Source organism: Chiloscyllium punctatum, chromosome 1 (assembly GCF_047496795.1).
Source record: "Chiloscyllium punctatum isolate Juve2018m chromosome 1, sChiPun1.3, whole genome shotgun sequence".
Lineage (NCBI taxonomy): Eukaryota > Metazoa > Chordata > Chondrichthyes > Orectolobiformes > Hemiscylliidae > Chiloscyllium > Chiloscyllium punctatum.
The window spans coordinates 79,175,836-79,192,306 of NC_092739.1; the positions used below are offsets into that span (position 1 = coordinate 79,175,836).

The window sequence follows — 16,471 nt, forward strand, 5'->3', positions numbered from 1 at the left end:
GGTCAACCAAGGGCCAAGGAACCACTTGCTGATTACTGCAAGCCAGCCTCCCCTTAGCTGATGATTAAGTATTCCTCCATGTTGAACAATGCTTGGAGGAAGTGCTGAGAGTGGTTAGGATGCAGAATGTACTCTGGTTGGGGAATGTCAATGCTCACCTCCAAGACTGGCTTGGCAACAGCACTACTGACTGAGCTGGCTGAGTCTTAAAGGATATACAGAACAATCTCGATTATCTGAACGAGATGGGCGGAGAGTATTTTGTTCTGATAACTGATCGTTCGGGTAACTGATTGTTGGGATAACGAATAATGTTTTTACGGGACTATGAGATCATGTTTGGATAATCTGAAATTCGGATAATTTACATTCAAATAACTAAGGTTGTTCTGTAGTCTGTGACCAGGCACTGAGGGAACTAACAAAAGGGGAAAGCATACTTGACCTTGAGATAGATTCTTGTTAGGCAATGGAATTAAAGGTTATGCAGGGCAGATGGCAGTGTAGAATTCAAAACACAAACAGATTTCCCATGACCTTATTTAGTGACTGAGAAGGCTTTGGGCTGAATGGCCTACTTCTGCACCTAATTCGAGAGTCATAGATTCATAGAGTCGTAAAGCACGGAAACAGACCCTTTGGTCCAACTTGTCTATGCTGGCCAGATATCCCAATCTGACCTAATCCCATTTACCAGCATTTGGCCCATATTTCTTTAAACCCTTCTTATTCATGTACCCCTCTGGAGCTTTTTAAATGTTGTAATGATACTCATCTCCTCCACTTCCTCCGGCAGCTCATTCCAGATATGCACCGCCCTCTGCATGATGAAGTTATCACTCAGGCCCTTTTAAATCTTTCCCCTCTCACCTTAAATCTATGCCCCCTTGTTTTGGACTACCCCTAGGAAAAAGACCTTAGCTATTCACCCCATCCAAGTCCCTCATGAGTTTATAAATCACAGTAAGGTCTCTGCTTAGCAGAGCTTACAGATCCCAATACCTGTGGTCATTTTGAGACACCACATAGATTCCATCAGAAAAGCTAAAACCTTTACTTGCATCTAAGTGATATACCAAAAAATGAAATAAGCAATATGCACGATATGCCGAGATTGACACTTGTGCAAGTGCAAATGTCATCTCTTTCCACACCTTTAAGACATTTAATCAGAAAGTTGGCACAATGTTGTTACACATGATAAACTTAATACCTCCAAGAGTCAGGCATCCTTTGCATTGGTAATATCCATCTTCAGTGTTACAACAGCCCACATTGGACAACTGAAACCCTTTAAATTATTGATACATCAGTACTGTCTATCATTTGCCAACCACTACACATAGATCTGTGCATTATTATAATCCATGAGGTAACAAACCTGCCCATTGCAATACCAAACATTCCAGACTGTAATATTTAGCCTGTCCATTACCTATAACCTTTACCCAAACAGGTATGATGCTATTGGCAACCTTAGAGGTAATGCAGCAATATATGTGAAAAATGATGTCCAACTCAACATTGACTCTTCATACTTGTGTTTATATTCAAGAAAAATTCAAACCGAAGGTGGATTTTCTTGGTCTAAAACTTGAGCATCATCACGTTTTGTGTAACTTGAAGAAGAACGCCATTACCCATACATGTTTCTTGCAAGGTGACTGAACAATGCACGAAAGATACCCAGAAAAGATTATAACCCGAGAAGAGCTTAATTCAAGTTCTTGATCCAATGCAGTTTTCTAAGCTGTATGCCAAGAATGGATGTTGGTCCATTCATCTTCCCCTCGAGTCACAGGAACTGAAGGCTTTCAGAAAGTTTTTCAGTAGATGTTGCTTTATAATATTACCATCAGACTCCCTGTTATCCTGCATATACTCCAACAACATATGGATCATACCATCAAAATTCTATTGGTTGTCTTTGTATTATTGATTATATATTTCAGTTTTTGGAAGAATTAAAAGTTGGCATGATCCAAAAATTCATCAGCTCATGAGTGCGAAGGAACATGGTACAAACACAAAAAATGCTAAACAGTAGTCCTGACAATAGCCATGGAGCTTTGAGTCCAGTCTGACCCTTCTTTGGAACGTGGTTTTCAACAATAAAAAAAGGACCATCATGAGCCAAAGCAATTTTTTTTTGAGTTCCATCTACTTTTTTTTATATAGATATTTTTATTGAAAATTTAACATTTTTACAAGTTTACAAAAATAAAAAAAACTCCAAGTATAAACATTAATATACAATTAAATCTTAAATAAATAATAACCAAAATGTAACAAAAGAAAAATACAGAGAAAAAAAAACAAAACTCAACTAACTACTAATCTAACCTACAACTAACCAGAGTGTATAATTAAGTCTTTTACATTATTCAAATGAGAGAAAGAAAAAAAATCGACGGATAACACAGAAATTGGATAGTGAGATACATGCTCGGAGTGTATTAACATCAAATGTAACAAAACCAGTATTCGTGTGGGATTCCTCTCTCAAGGAGCCCCGGACCAGCCAGGTTTGCCATCTCAGTTAACTAAAAGCCCTTGTTAGGATGGCTGAAATATCTGTATTTATATAATTCAAGAAGGGCTGCCATATTTTATAAAATAATTCGGTCTTTTGGTGCACTATATTTGTAAGGAAGTCAAGGGGAATACATTCCATAATTAATCTGTGCCAATTTGAAAGTCCAGGGGGGCCCTCAGCCACCCAGTTTACCAAAATATTTTTCCTTACACAGAAAGAGAGAATAGAAAATAATCTCTTCCTGTGCATATCCAGGGAGGGTAAGTTCGAAAAGCCCAAAAGGAGAGATACGGGGTCCACTTTAATTTCCATTCCTAAGAGTTCTGGCAGAGCACTTGCTACTTTAGTCCAATATCTACGGATCTTATGACAGGTCCATAGGCAATGTACAAGAGTGCGCACCTCTATTTTACATTTGGGACTCATTGGAGATGCTCCTGCCTTAAATTTTGCCAATCGATCCTGTGCTATATGGGCCCTATGAAGTATCTTCAGCTGAATAGCCTGAGTTCTGTTACAGATGGTGATTCTTCTGGCGTTTTCCCAAATGTCATTCCACGTTTCTATAGAGATTTCGAGTCCAAAATCCTGATCCCATGTTTTAAGCAGATTGTCCATATCTCCCGATACTTCATCATGTAGTAAATGGTAAGTAATACTGACAAGATACCCCCATTGGCCGTAGTACTCAACATTCTCTATCTGATTTATAAAGACTATCTAGTAACGTAGTCTTCTTCTATATGTAATCTTGAATTTGGAAGTATCGAAAGAGGTCTCCATTAGGTAATCCGAATTTCTGACGCAGCTGTTCAAAAGACATCAGGACCCCTTCTTTAAATAGATCCCCTAAATATGAGATACCCCTGGATCTCCAGAGTTTAAAAGTGGCATCTGTAAACCCCGGTTGAAATCCTCATGCTCCCACTATGGGGGCATAGGGGGATGTTTTATGTGAGTTGCCCTCATTTTGCCGCATTATATTCCAAGCTTTAGTTGTGTTTAGTATTATAGGGTTTTTACAGTGATCCGTAATGATTTTCCTCTTGTCTGAAAATAAAAGGTTAATACGTGGGCATTTTACTTGAGAAGCCTCGATGTCCAGCCAGATTGATTGCGGGTCAGACAAGACCCAATCGGCTATGTAGCTTAATAGGGAACTTAACTGATATTTCCTAAAATTTGGGAAATCTAATCCTCCCCTTGCCTGTGGAAGATGTAGCTTCTTCAGCTTAATGAGGGGCCGTCTATGATTCCAGATAAAGGAAACCAACCAGCCATATCATTTACGTAGTGCCAGCCTCAGCAGCACCACCGGAAGCAATCTCATAGGGTATAGGAGACGGGGCAGGACATTCATTTTAATTAGTGCTATTCTACCCAGCCAGGAAATTGGAAGGTCTCCCCATCGCTGGAGGTCCTGCCTTATCCTTTCCAGTAAATACACAAAGTTAGCCTTGTATAACTGACCAAATACTAGGTTAATAAAAATGCCTAAATATAAGAAACCCTCCAGGGACCACCGAAAGGGAAAGTGGGATCCGCCCACTAAGTGGGGTATCATAGCAAGGCCACCCATTGGCATAGCATCCGATTTTGAGAAATTAATTTTATAGCCTGAGAATGCACTAAATGTATTAACAACTTGGATTAAGCAAAGCACGGACATCAGAGGATTACTGAGGAATAGAAGAACATCATCTGCACAAAGGGTAATTTTATGTTTACCTGTACCAATCCTTGGGGCCGTTATATTAGGGTCAGCCTGTATAGCTTCTGCTAGTGGTTCAATTATTAGCGTAAATAACAATGGCGAGAGAGGACATCCCTGACGGCAACCCCTAACCACAATGAAGCTATCCGAACCTAATCCATTGGTAATCACAACTGCTTTGGGATCACTGTACAGTGTTGAGACCCACTTGGTAAATACCTTTCCAACGCCAAACCTTTCCAATGTGTAAAACAAATATGACCATTCAACCCTATCAAATGCCTTTTCCGCGTCTAATGAGCCTACTACTCTTGGTATCTTTCCCTGATGGCAGGCTTGAATCATATTCAAAACCCTTCTAATATTATTGGATGATCTCCGGCCCTTAATAAACCCTGTCTGATCCTCCTTTATAATATGTGGCAATACCCTTTCTAGCCTCAATGCTAACGTCTTAGAGAGGATTTTAAAATCTACATTTAGCAAGGATATTGGTCTGTATGACGCGCAATCTTCTGGGTCCTTTCCTTTTTTAAGGATAAGAGAAATATTTGCCTCTTTCAGCGAAGGCGGGAGACAGCCCTGATTGTATGAGTAGTTATACATGTCCATAAGTGGACCAGCCAATATTCCTGTAAATTCTTTACAGAATTCAGCTTGAAAGCCATCTGGGCCAGGTGCCTTACCACACTGAAGTTGCCTGATTGCGTCAAGTATGTCTTGGATTGTTAGGGGAACATTTAAGACTGATACCTGTTCCAGAGTTAGGTCCGGAAAGGTCAAATTGTTAAAAAATGATTGCATCCTCCTAGTCCTGTCTTCACAATCCTGCCATTTATATAAATCAGAATAAAATATTCTAAAGATTGCGTTAATCCTTTTATGATCATGAGTCAAAATACCCGTACTTTCCTTGATAGATGTGATCGTTTGAGGGGCCTTCTTTTTCTTTGCAAGAAATGCTAAGTATCTACCGGGTTTATCGCCAAATTCATATAACCTTTGTTTTGCAAATAGTATTTCCCTCTTAGCCATTTGGGTAAGCGTGGAGTTTAGAGCTGTCCTAACGGCCATAATCCTTTGCAATTTGATAATAGAAGGTCTGTCAGCGTATGCTGTTTCAGCCGCTTTTAAGCGAGCTTCGAGCAGACGCTGTTGTTCTCCCTTTAATTTTTTTCTGGGTTGCTGAGTATGAGATGAACAAACCTCGCGCGTAAGCTTTGATGGTCTCCCACATCATTGATGGGTTGCTAGCTGTACCTAAATTAATTTCTAAAAAATGTTTTAAATTCTTGAGAAAAGTACCTTACAAATTTACTATCTTTCATCAGGAAGGGGTCCATACGCCAATGCCGAAGGGATGTCCCATTGTTCCTCGCCTTGATTTCCATATGTACAGCAGCGTGATCGAAAATTGCTATACTGCCTATTTACAGGATGATATGGAATTTAAACAAATCGAGGGGGCAAAAAACATATAGATTCTGGTATGGCATTTATGTGGATTGGAGTTAAAAAGAAAAATCTCTGCTCTGTGGATGAAGACATCTCCATACATCTACTAATCCTAATTCTTTGTTCAAATCTACCAATTGTCTAGATCAGGGTGTTACTCCTGCAGTACTCTTGGGAATCCTATCTATTTTCGGATCCATAATACAATTAAAGTCTCCCCCTATAATTGTATGACGGGCACCGAGAGTCATCAATTTTGAGAAGGCTTCCGTTATAAATTTAAAAGGATGTACCGGGGGACAATACAAATTTAAAATCCCATATTGCTCTCCATTTATAAGGGCTTTAATCAGAATATATCATCCAGATTCGTCTTTTATCTGATTTAGGATTTTGAAAGGGAAATTCTTCTGAATAAGAATAACAACTCCCCTGCTTTTTGAGCTAAAAGAAGAAAAAAAGGCCTGATCAAATCCACCCTGTCGTAATTTCAAGTGTTCCTTTTCCAATAAGTGTGTCTCCTGTAGGAGAGCTATATCAACCCTTTCTTTCTTTAGATTTGATAATATTTTCTTCCTTTTGACTGGCGAATTACTCCCCTTGACATTCCAGGTGCACCACTTAACCGACTGATCAACCATAATCATCCGGGCAAATCCGAGACCCCTCGGGAGGGGAAACCCTATCCAAAGCATCCTGAGCATAGAGCATATAAAATTCACAAAAATAAAGGCTCTCTAATACACTCACAACAGTATAATAAAAAACTATTTCTAATTAAAAAAAATAAAATGTATTTAAATAGAGATTTTCCCCCTTGTTCCCAGGGGGTATCAGTTCCTTTCCAAAGGTCCATTGTATCCTCTCCCAACCAGTGCCCCACCCTTGACCCAGGCGCTCCTCAATAGGATGAGGAAAATTCAAAAATACTACAGAGCTAAAGTTAACAGTGAGCACCCTACCCCCACCCCCCCCACTCACACCAACACCAGGATATATTTGGTAATGTTAATACCATGTATAAACTTATATAACTATTAAATTACAACCTCGACAAGTAATAATTAAATATAATAATACAAAATAACAAGGGAAAACAACCCCGCTCCTAGAGGTAAAATAGAATAAGGTAACCACCTCCCCCCACCAACATTAACTAGACCCCCGGCCTATATATATATATATATATATATATATAAAATAATTTTAAAAAAAGGGGGGAGAAAATCTTTAAGTAGAGAACAAATAAATAAATCCCTCTCCCCACCCCCCAAGACAATATTAAACAGTAAGGTAAAAAAAGGGGATGAATATATTAAAAAAAGGGGGATGTAAACCGGAATGGGAGGAAAGCAAACCAACATCAATTATCTCTTACAATTTATCTAAGAGAGTCCAAAAATTCCTTGGCCTTTCCGGCGATCCGAAGTTATACACGGATCCTTCATGGTTAAAGCATAGCTACGCTGGGTAGCACAAGGAGTACTGAATATTTAAGTCCCTTAAACACTTCTTCGCCTCATCGAACGCCTTCCTCTTTCGGACCAGAGCTGGGGAAAAGTCCTGGAATAACATGATCTTGGATCCTTTATAGATCATGGCTTGGGGATCTTTTCCAAGATTTCTGGAAGCTTCTATGTGTATCTGCCTTTTCTTGTAGCTCTGCAGCCCGAACAGGACCGGGCGGGGGTGCTGGTTCGAGCCGGGCCCACGTATTCCAACCCGGTAGGCTGATTCTCCCCTTAGGTAAAAACAATGACTGCAGATGCTGAAAATCAAATACTGGATTAGTGGTGCTGGAAGAGCACAGCAGTTCAGGCAGCATCCAACGAGCAGCGAAATCAACGTTTCGGGCAAAAGCCCTTCATCAGGAATAAAGGCAGTGAGCCTGAAGCATGGAGAGATAAGCTAGAGGAGGGTGGGGGTGGGGAGAGAGTAGCACAGAGTACAATGGGTGAGTGGGGGAGGAGATGAAGGTGATAGGTCAAGGAGGAGAGGGTGGAGTGAATAGGTGGAAAAGAAGATAGGCAGGTCGGACAAGTCAAGGAGTTAGTAACTGAGCTGCAAGTTTGAAACTAGGATGAGGTGGGGGAAGGGGAAATGAGGAAGCTGTTGAAGTCCACATTGATGCCCTGGGGTTGAAGTGTTCCGAGGCGGAAGATGAGGCGTTCTTCCTCCAGGCGTCGGGTGGTGAGGGAGCGGCGGTGAAGGAGGCCCAGGACCTCCATGTCCTCGGCAGAGTGGGACGGGGAGTTGAAATGTTGGGCCACGGGGCGGTTTGGTTGATTGGTGCGGGTGTCTCTGAGATGTTCCCTAAAACGCTCTGCTAGGAGGCGCCCAGTCTCCCCAATGTAGAGGAGACCACATCGGGAGCAACGAATACAATAAATGATATTGGTGGATGTGCAGGTGAAACTTTGATGGATGTGGAAGGCTCCTTTAGGGCCTTGGATAGAGGTGAGGGAGGAGGTGTGGGCACAGGTTTTACAGTTCCTGCGGTGGCAGGGGAAAGTGCCAGAATGGGAGGGTGGTTCATAGGGGGGTGTGGACCTGACCAGGTAGTCACGGAGGGAACGGTCTTTGCGGAAGGCGGAAAGGGGTGGGGAGGGAAATATATCCCTGGTGGTGGGGTCTTTTTGGAGGTGGCGGAAATGCCGACGGATGATTTGGTTGATGCGAAGGTTGGTAGGGTGGAAGGTGAGCACCAGGGGCGTTCTGTCCCTGTTACGGTTGGAGGGGTGGGGTCTGAGGGTGGAGTTGCAGGATGTGTACGAGATGCGTTAGAGGGCATCTTTAACCACGTGGGAAGGGAAATTGCGGTCTCTAAAGAAGGAGGCCATCTGGTGTGTCCTATGGTGGAACTTGTCCTCCTGGGAGCAGATACGGCGGAGGCGGAGAAATTGGGAATACGGGATGGCATTTTTGCAAGAGATAGGGTGGGAAGAGGTGTAATCCAGGTAGCTATGGGAGTCAGTGGGTTTGTAAAAAATGTCAGTGTCAAGTCGGTCGTCACTAATGGAGATGGAGAGGTCCAGGAAGGGGAGCGAGGTGTCAGAGATAGTCCAGGTAAATTTAAGGTCAGGGTGGAATGTGTTGGTGAAGTTGATGAATTGCTCAACCTCCTCACGGGAGCACGAGGTGGCGCTAATGCAGTCATCAATGTAGCGGAGGAAGAGGTGGGGAGTGGTGCCGGTGTAATTACAGAAGATCAACTGTTCTACATAGCCAACAAAGAGACAGGCATAGCTGGGGCCCATACGTGTGCCCATGGCTACACCTTTGGTCTGGAGGAAGTGGGAGGATTCAAAGGAGAAATTGTTAAGGGTGAGGACCAGTTCGGCCAAACGAATGAGAGTGTCAGTGGAAGGGTACTGTTGGGGACGTCTGGAGAGGAAAAAACGGAGGGCTTGGAGGCCCTGGTCATGGCGAATGGAGGTGTAGAGGGATTGGATATCCATGGTGAAGATAAGGCGTTGGGGGCCAGGGAAACGGAAGTCTTGGAGGAGGTGGAGGGCGTGGGTGGTGTCTCGAACGTATGTGGGGAGTTCCTGGACTAGGGGGGGATAGGACAGTGTCAAGGTAGGTAGAGATGAGTTCAGTGGGGCAGGAGCATGCTGAGACAATGGGTCGGCCAGGGTGGTCAGGCTTGTGGATCATGGGAAGGAGGTAGAACCGGGCAGTGCGGGGTTCCCGGACTATGAGGTTGGAAGCTGTGGGTGGGAGATCTCCTGAGGTGATGAGGTTCTGTATGGTCTGGGAGATGATGGTTTGGTGATGGGGGGTGGGGTCATGGTCGAGGGAGCAGTAGGAAGAGGTGTCCTCGAGTTGGCGTTTGGCTTCAGCGGTGTAGAGGTCAGTGCGCCAGACTACCACTGCGCCCCCTTTATCCGCTGGCTTGATGGTGAGGTTGGGATTGGAGCAGAGGGATTGGAGGGCTGCGTGTTGTGAGGGTGTACCCTTACCTGGCCTGATCCAGCCTCCAGATGTAAAAGCTGTGGAAGCCACTGTTCAAGTAACGCTATAAACTGGCCTTCCTCTTCCTGTTCGGGAAGGCCCTGCAAACGAATATTTTTTCGACAACCTCGATTCTCGAGGTCGTCAATGTGGTTCTCTAAGGTCCAGACTCGCTGTTCGAGAGTTGGGCCCGATCCACAGCTGATTGTGCTGTAGTTTCGGAGGTCGCGGCCTTTAGCTCTGCCCCTCCAACTCGGCGCTCAATTTCCTTAATGTCTCGGTCGTGCTTTTGCAGTGCGGCTGAGAGTGAGTCCCATCGGCTTCAGGATTCTTCAATAAAAGCGTCGATCTTCGCATCCAGTTTGGAAATGATTTCCATGAGGCTCGCCACCGTAGGTAAGTCCCCTGTCTCTGCTGCAGCTGGAGAGGGTGGGGGAGGGGTTCCTGCTTGCTGAGAGCTGCGGGCTCCCTTCTTTTTAGTCATTTTTACTGGAGATTAAATTGTTTAAAGTCAATACTAAACAACTAATTACATTAAGTAAAAGCTACTTTAAATGATTTGGTGAGTGTGGTGGGGATGGGTGACCCACTTTGCCCAAGTCTTGCGAGGAGCACTGTAGACTCAGACTTGCTGGGTCGCCGCCATCTTGGATCCCCGCCCCATCTCCTTGTTAACTGGCATTAGACCTGATCCTACCAAAATAGAAGACATGCAGAGGATACCTACACCACAAGTTCTGCCTACCCCATATGTTCAAGCAGATTTTCCCTGTGCACGTACTAACATGCTCCCGAAAATCGATATAATGTGGATAGGACCAGAAATGTATATGTGCAACACTGATACCATTTTGAAATCAAAATGACATTTGTCTGTGGAGTTGAATTTCAAGACTTTCTACTTTAATTCTGTGAACAAAATTCCAGTAATTGTGGAAACCCTTTGTCACTATTAACCCAGGGGGCCCAACAGTGCACATTGAACAAGGCTAGCGTACCCACATGACTGAATCCATATGTGTGTTTGGACTCAGTCAGCACTTCTCATGAAATTCTTTCTTGCAACCAAGTGAAGAGAGCAGGTTGGACAAATGGCCAGACATCTGTTTATTTAATTGAATAATATTAGGAGATATTAAGTGGATTCAAGCTTTTTTTTTCAAGGGGAGTACTGACTGTATTTTGTTGATGGCTTAATGAGTTTGTAAAGGGTTTTCAAATGGATCTTCCCTATTTGTTTGCGCATTTTGACAGTTTCATGAAAATTTCAATGAGTTGGTAGTATAATTTTGCTCATTGATTTTGTATCTAGTGGACATTGGAAGCGAAGTCATAGGCTCAGCAGATATTAGGACATTAAATCAATGGAAAATTAAAGCACATGGTCCCCTACATTCATTAACATCTGATTTTCCATGCTGTTGAATGTGGAGGAGCACTTCCATTAGTGGAGAAATACATTGGAACACATATCATACTGGTTATTTTAATGGTCTTGAACCTTTTAAAGACAAGGTCCTGTACATCAGTAACATGTAGCATCTAAGTTTGACAATTGAACTTGGCGAGAGTTTTTAAACTTGCCAGTCTATAGGTTCCCAACACCACAACAGGCTTCCTGCAAGATTGAGGAGTGGACCTACTAAGTGGGGCTCCCACAACCTTCAGAAAGCCACTTGCCTTGAGAAAAATAGCAATCCAAGGGAAAATTACATTCACAGCAGGGATTGAAATAGTAAATGTGATGCCACTTTAAGTGTGAGCTGGGTTGCACCCTGCCATGTTCCTCGGCCAAGAATGATTCAGCATGCATCAAATTGTACTGTCACACACCTCCTGTTTAATTCTCCCAAGGTGGATTTGCTCAGGGTTAGGGGGCCAGAAAAGCTGGAAATTTGCTCCCAGATTTGGCTTTTACTGGATTTGCTGTCTTTTCAAATAAATTGACAAAGTTAATGAAATTCAAGGATTATTACCATAAGGTGTTTTTAGTGAATAATATTCATGTACATTTCCTGAAAAATTCTGAGAAATAATTTCACAGGGAATATATGTACCAATTTTAATTGAATTAATGTGTATTTCTGTTTCTAAAATGTATCACGATTAATGTGTAAATGATTTAAATGTGACCACTGACATAAGTTTCAATAAAATACTGGATGTCTGCTTTTGATAGTCTTGGAAGATGAGTTAAAAAATAATCACGAAGGAAAAAGAATTAAAATTGAAGGAGATTAAGCTTTTCTTTCATTAAAATTCTAAGAACCTATCCTCAGTTCAAATCCTAGGGAATTGTCATTACTTCACATCACTGATGAATCTATCCCAGGCTTTTATTAATGCTGCCAGTATAAACTGAGAGAAATTGAACACGTTAATTCCCTGATGCATCTGGCTCACAGCCACTGCAAGTGGTATATTTTAAAGCTAACGCTTTAAGAAAATGTTCTTGATTGACAAATAACTTTTGGTAACTTTCCAACTTTTTAAAATCCATAAACATTTTTAGGTTGCAAAAGCTGCATCAGATTACGATTACCTACATGTTAGACTGCTTTCACAGCAGCCACCTTTTTTCTTTTTGTGATTGTGACCCAAGAGCTTTGCATAACTATCCTGTCTGATTTAACAAGCACTTAGGTACTGTCTTAGCTACATTTTTTCGTAATAACTACTATTAAGTTTGCCCTTTCATTCTTTGTCAGAACAGCTCCCTGTGTAATTCAAATCTCATTTCCATTCTGTTCTTTTAACTATTGTTTTAAATTTATGATTTTTTTGTTTTCTATTTCTCACAGGATTTGGATGCAGGTTTTCATTATTTGCTTCATCAAAACCTCTGTGAGTTTGGATATGCTTATCTTGTCTCCCCTTAACATTTCTAGTTTAAGGAAAACTATCCCAGCTTCTCTGTACTTTCCACATAACTGATGTCTCTCACCCTTCCATTCTAGTAAAATTCCTCTGTACTTGCATTAAGGAAAATAACATTCATTGTGATGGTAATTTTAAACTCAGATGAATTATTTTTTCAGTGATGGTAAAAATTTGTCACTAACTCTAACAAAAAGAGTTTAGGTGTGGTTGGTGAATTTGAACAACTTTGTTAAACAAACAATGCAAATTAACAGGGAATTGCAAAGTTTTAAATACAGGTCACAAAAAGCCTGCCTAATGAGTCTCAGGTGAATGTTACAGTGAGATGTCAGCACTGACAAGTTTATATTTAATGTATAACGAACAGTTAATTAAAGCATTTTTATAGCATACGGGTGAGGCTCTTTCATTCCTCATTGAAAAAGAGTTGAATTTGTTCATTAATAAAGTGTTATGTCCCTGGACAGACTGATAACTTTTTAAAGAAGTGAATCCCCATGCTGCCAACAAATAGAAAACTGATGGATAAGATTTCAATTTGTTGAACTTGTATTGTAATAACTAAAACCAACATAGGTCAAACATTAATTTGCAGTCAAAGTATATTTCAAATAAAGTACAATACATATTTGAAAATATTAATTTAACTTTAAACAATTGATCCAACAATGGTACACCTCAATAGTTACAATCAATCACATTTATTATCACACAATTGTGCCACCAAGCAGAGTTTTTCATTGGCTTCTGCCAAGTTGGATATTTCACTTCCTTTTTCAATTGGATCAGCTGTTGATCTGTGTTCAGCAGCATCCATGTTATTTGCAGTTCCTGGACCCAGTTAATGCCAACAAGGTACACATCAGTGAGTCCACTCTCAGGTGTGTTACAACAGACCTGAGGTCCAGAATTCGAATCTTCCTTCTTTGACCACTTTGAAAACTATGATTGGCTTTAGAAAAACTGAAATGGCAAGAATGGATTTTGTCCAATCCATAGTATGCAGCTCATTCATCTTCAGTTATTCCGTTCTTTCTAATTTTATAACACATGGAGTAACACAGTCCCTGCCCTATTCTTTAACCCTAGGATTTGTTCTGTTCTGGATTCTGGGATTAATTATATTATGAAAGAAAAAAATACTCCATTTATGGAGGGTCTTTCTTGTTTTCTTTCACATAATATTCTGAACTGCCTATCGCCAGATAGGCTGGAACCCAACTCCAATGCAATTATTTATCTATTTGCATTTTGGATTTTCATCTCCATTGCAACTTTAGTTCATACGGGCATTTCTGAGAACTTTTGATGCAATACTTCCCTGAAATCTAAGTAACTATCTTTCAGAATACTCTCCATATTTACTTCTGTTCTCATGGGGGCAAAGAACAAAAAGAAAATATAGGTTTTTCCCAAAGCTTATGAGTCATTACAATAGATACATCTCAGAAACAGTTTTACTTCATATAGACCAGCCAACTAAGTACAGTGGCTACAAGAAGCTCAGTGTTTGCAGTGATTACATCAGCTTTTGTCTTTCCAAAACCTCTCCACCATCTACAAAGCCTAAGTCAGGAATATGATGGAATACTTCCCACTTGCCTGGATTGATGTAGTTCCAACAACACTCAAGAAGCTTGACACCATCCAGGAGAAAGCAATCCAATCGATTGGCAGCCCACCTAACACCTTTAGTATTTACTCCCTTCACCACTGACAAACAGTGGCAACAATGTGTACCATCTAACAGATGAACTGCAGTAACTCATCAGAGCTCCTTCAACAACACTTTCCAAACCAGCGACCACCATTTAGCAGGACATTGGTAACATGCATATTAACACCATCAACTGCATGTTCCCCTCCAAGCCAATGATTATCCAGACTTGGAAAACTGTTCTTATTCCATGACTATTGTTGGGTCAACATCCTGGAACTCCCTTCCTAACAGGACTATGGTACATGATGGTGGTCATGACATCAGAAAAGACAATGGTGAGTGCCAGCATTTTAACCCAGGGACTGAAAAAGAACAGCAATGGTGTAGTTCCAAGCCAAGGACTACAGTGGTTTATGCAGACAGCTCACCACCAACTTCTCTGGGACAATTAGGGGTTGGAAATGAATGCTGGCCTGTCCAGAAACACTCACATGCCACGTTTGAATAAAAGAATCTTCCAATTATTTGTTTCATGTCAGCATTAGATGTAGTAACAATGTCAATATCACATTTCTATTTTCATAAGAAAAAGGAAGCCAAACACATGGAGAACCTTTCTTGATTCCTCTCACATGAATTCTCAATATTCTGAACTGCCTGTCGCCAGCTAGGCTGGAACCCAACACCCAATAATTTACCTATTCATTGTAGGTTTTCATCCCCATTGCAACTTTTGATCGCTTGGCTTGGAACTACACCATTGCTGTTCTTTTTCAGTCCCTGGGTTAAAATGCTGGCACTCACCATTGTCTTTTCTGATGTCATGACCACCAGCATGTAGCATTCTGGTTTGGTAGTTTATTGTCACCACTCCTCTTTCTTTATGCTGACTGGAGTCAGTTTAAATATCAATAGTAGATGATAAACCACTGCTATGTTTAAACAGAAGAGACGCTCAAGTTACAATGACAATGTACTATAGACCAGTGAGTCTGACGTCGGTGGTGGGCAAGTTGTTGGAGGGAATCCTGAGGGATAGGATGTACATGTATTTGGAAAGGCAAGGACTGGTTAGGGATAGTTTTGTGCGTGGGAAATCATGTCTCACAAACTTGATTTTTGAGAAAATAACAAAGAGGAGTGAGGGCAGAGCAGTAGATGTGATCTGTATGGACTTCAGTAAGGCGTTCGACAAGGTTCCCCATGGGAGACTGATTAACAAGGTTAGATCTCACGGAATACAGGGAGAACTAGCCATTTGGATACATAACGGGCTCAAAGGTAGAAGACAGAGGGTTGTGGTGGAGGGTTTGCTTTCAGACTGGAGGCCTGTGACCAGTGGAGTGCCACAAGGATTGGTGCTGGGTCCTCTACTTTTTGTCATTTACATAAATGATTTGGATGCGAGCCTAAGAGGTACAGTTAGTAAGTTTGCAGATGACGCCAAAATTGGAGGTGTAATGGACAGCAAAGAGGGTTACCTCAGATTACAATAGGATCTGGACCAGATGGGCCAATGGGCTGAGAAGTGGCAGACGGAGTTTAATTCAGATAAATGTGAGGTGCTGCATTTTGGGAAAGCAAGTCTTAGCAGGACTTATACACTTAATGGTAAGGTCCGAGGGAGTGTTGCTGATCAAAGAGACCTTGGAGTGCAAGTTCATAGCTCCTTCAAAGTGGAGTCGCAGGTGGATAGGATAGTGAAGAAGGCGTTTGGTATACTTTCCTTTATTGGTCAGAGTATTGAGTACAGGAGTTGGGAGGTCATGTTGCAGCTGTACAGGACACTGGTTAGGCCACTGTTGGAATGTTGTGTGCAATTCTGGTCTCCTTCCTATCGAAAAGATGTTGTGAAACTTGAAAGTGTTCAGAAAAGATTTACAAGGATGTTACCAGGGTTGGAGGATTTGAGCTACAGGGAGAGGCTGAACAGGCTGGGGCTGTTTTCCCTGGAGCGTCAGAGGCTGAGGGGTGACCTTATAGAGGTTTACAAAATTATGAGGGACATGGATAGGGTAAATAGACAAAGTCTTTTCCCTGGGGCCGGGGAGTCAAGAACTAGAGGGCATAGGTTTAGGGTGAGAGGGGAAAGATATTATAGAGATCTACAGGGCAACCTTTTCATACAGAGGGTGGTACGTGTATGGAATGAGCTTCCAGAGGAAGTGGTGGAGGCTGGTACAATTGCAACATTTAAGAGGCATTTTGATGGGTATATGAATAGGAAGGGCTTGGAGGGATATGGGCCGGGTGCTGGCAGGTGGGACTCGAT

At 41.8% G+C, this 16,471-nt stretch overlaps 1 protein-coding gene across 11 annotated transcripts in view; it reads left to right on the forward strand.

Moving 5' to 3' along the window:
* cracd (capping protein inhibiting regulator of actin dynamics) overlaps nucleotides 1–16,471 on the forward strand; it is a 232,375-nt gene that overhangs the window by 67,664 nt on the left and 148,240 nt on the right. Inside the window, exon 2 of one of the 11 annotated variants that reach the window (XM_072569679.1) lies at nucleotides 12,461–12,503. The exons of 9 other annotated variants lie outside the window; for them this stretch is intronic. In XM_072569679.1, the coding sequence (XP_072425780.1) occupies nucleotides 12,468–12,503 (36 nt within the window). In that variant the 5' untranslated portion in view covers nucleotides 12,461–12,467. Of the gene's footprint in view, nucleotides 1–12,139; nucleotides 12,504–16,471 lie in introns of those variants that run through there. One more of the 11 variants, XM_072569651.1, reaches the window with a different exon arrangement.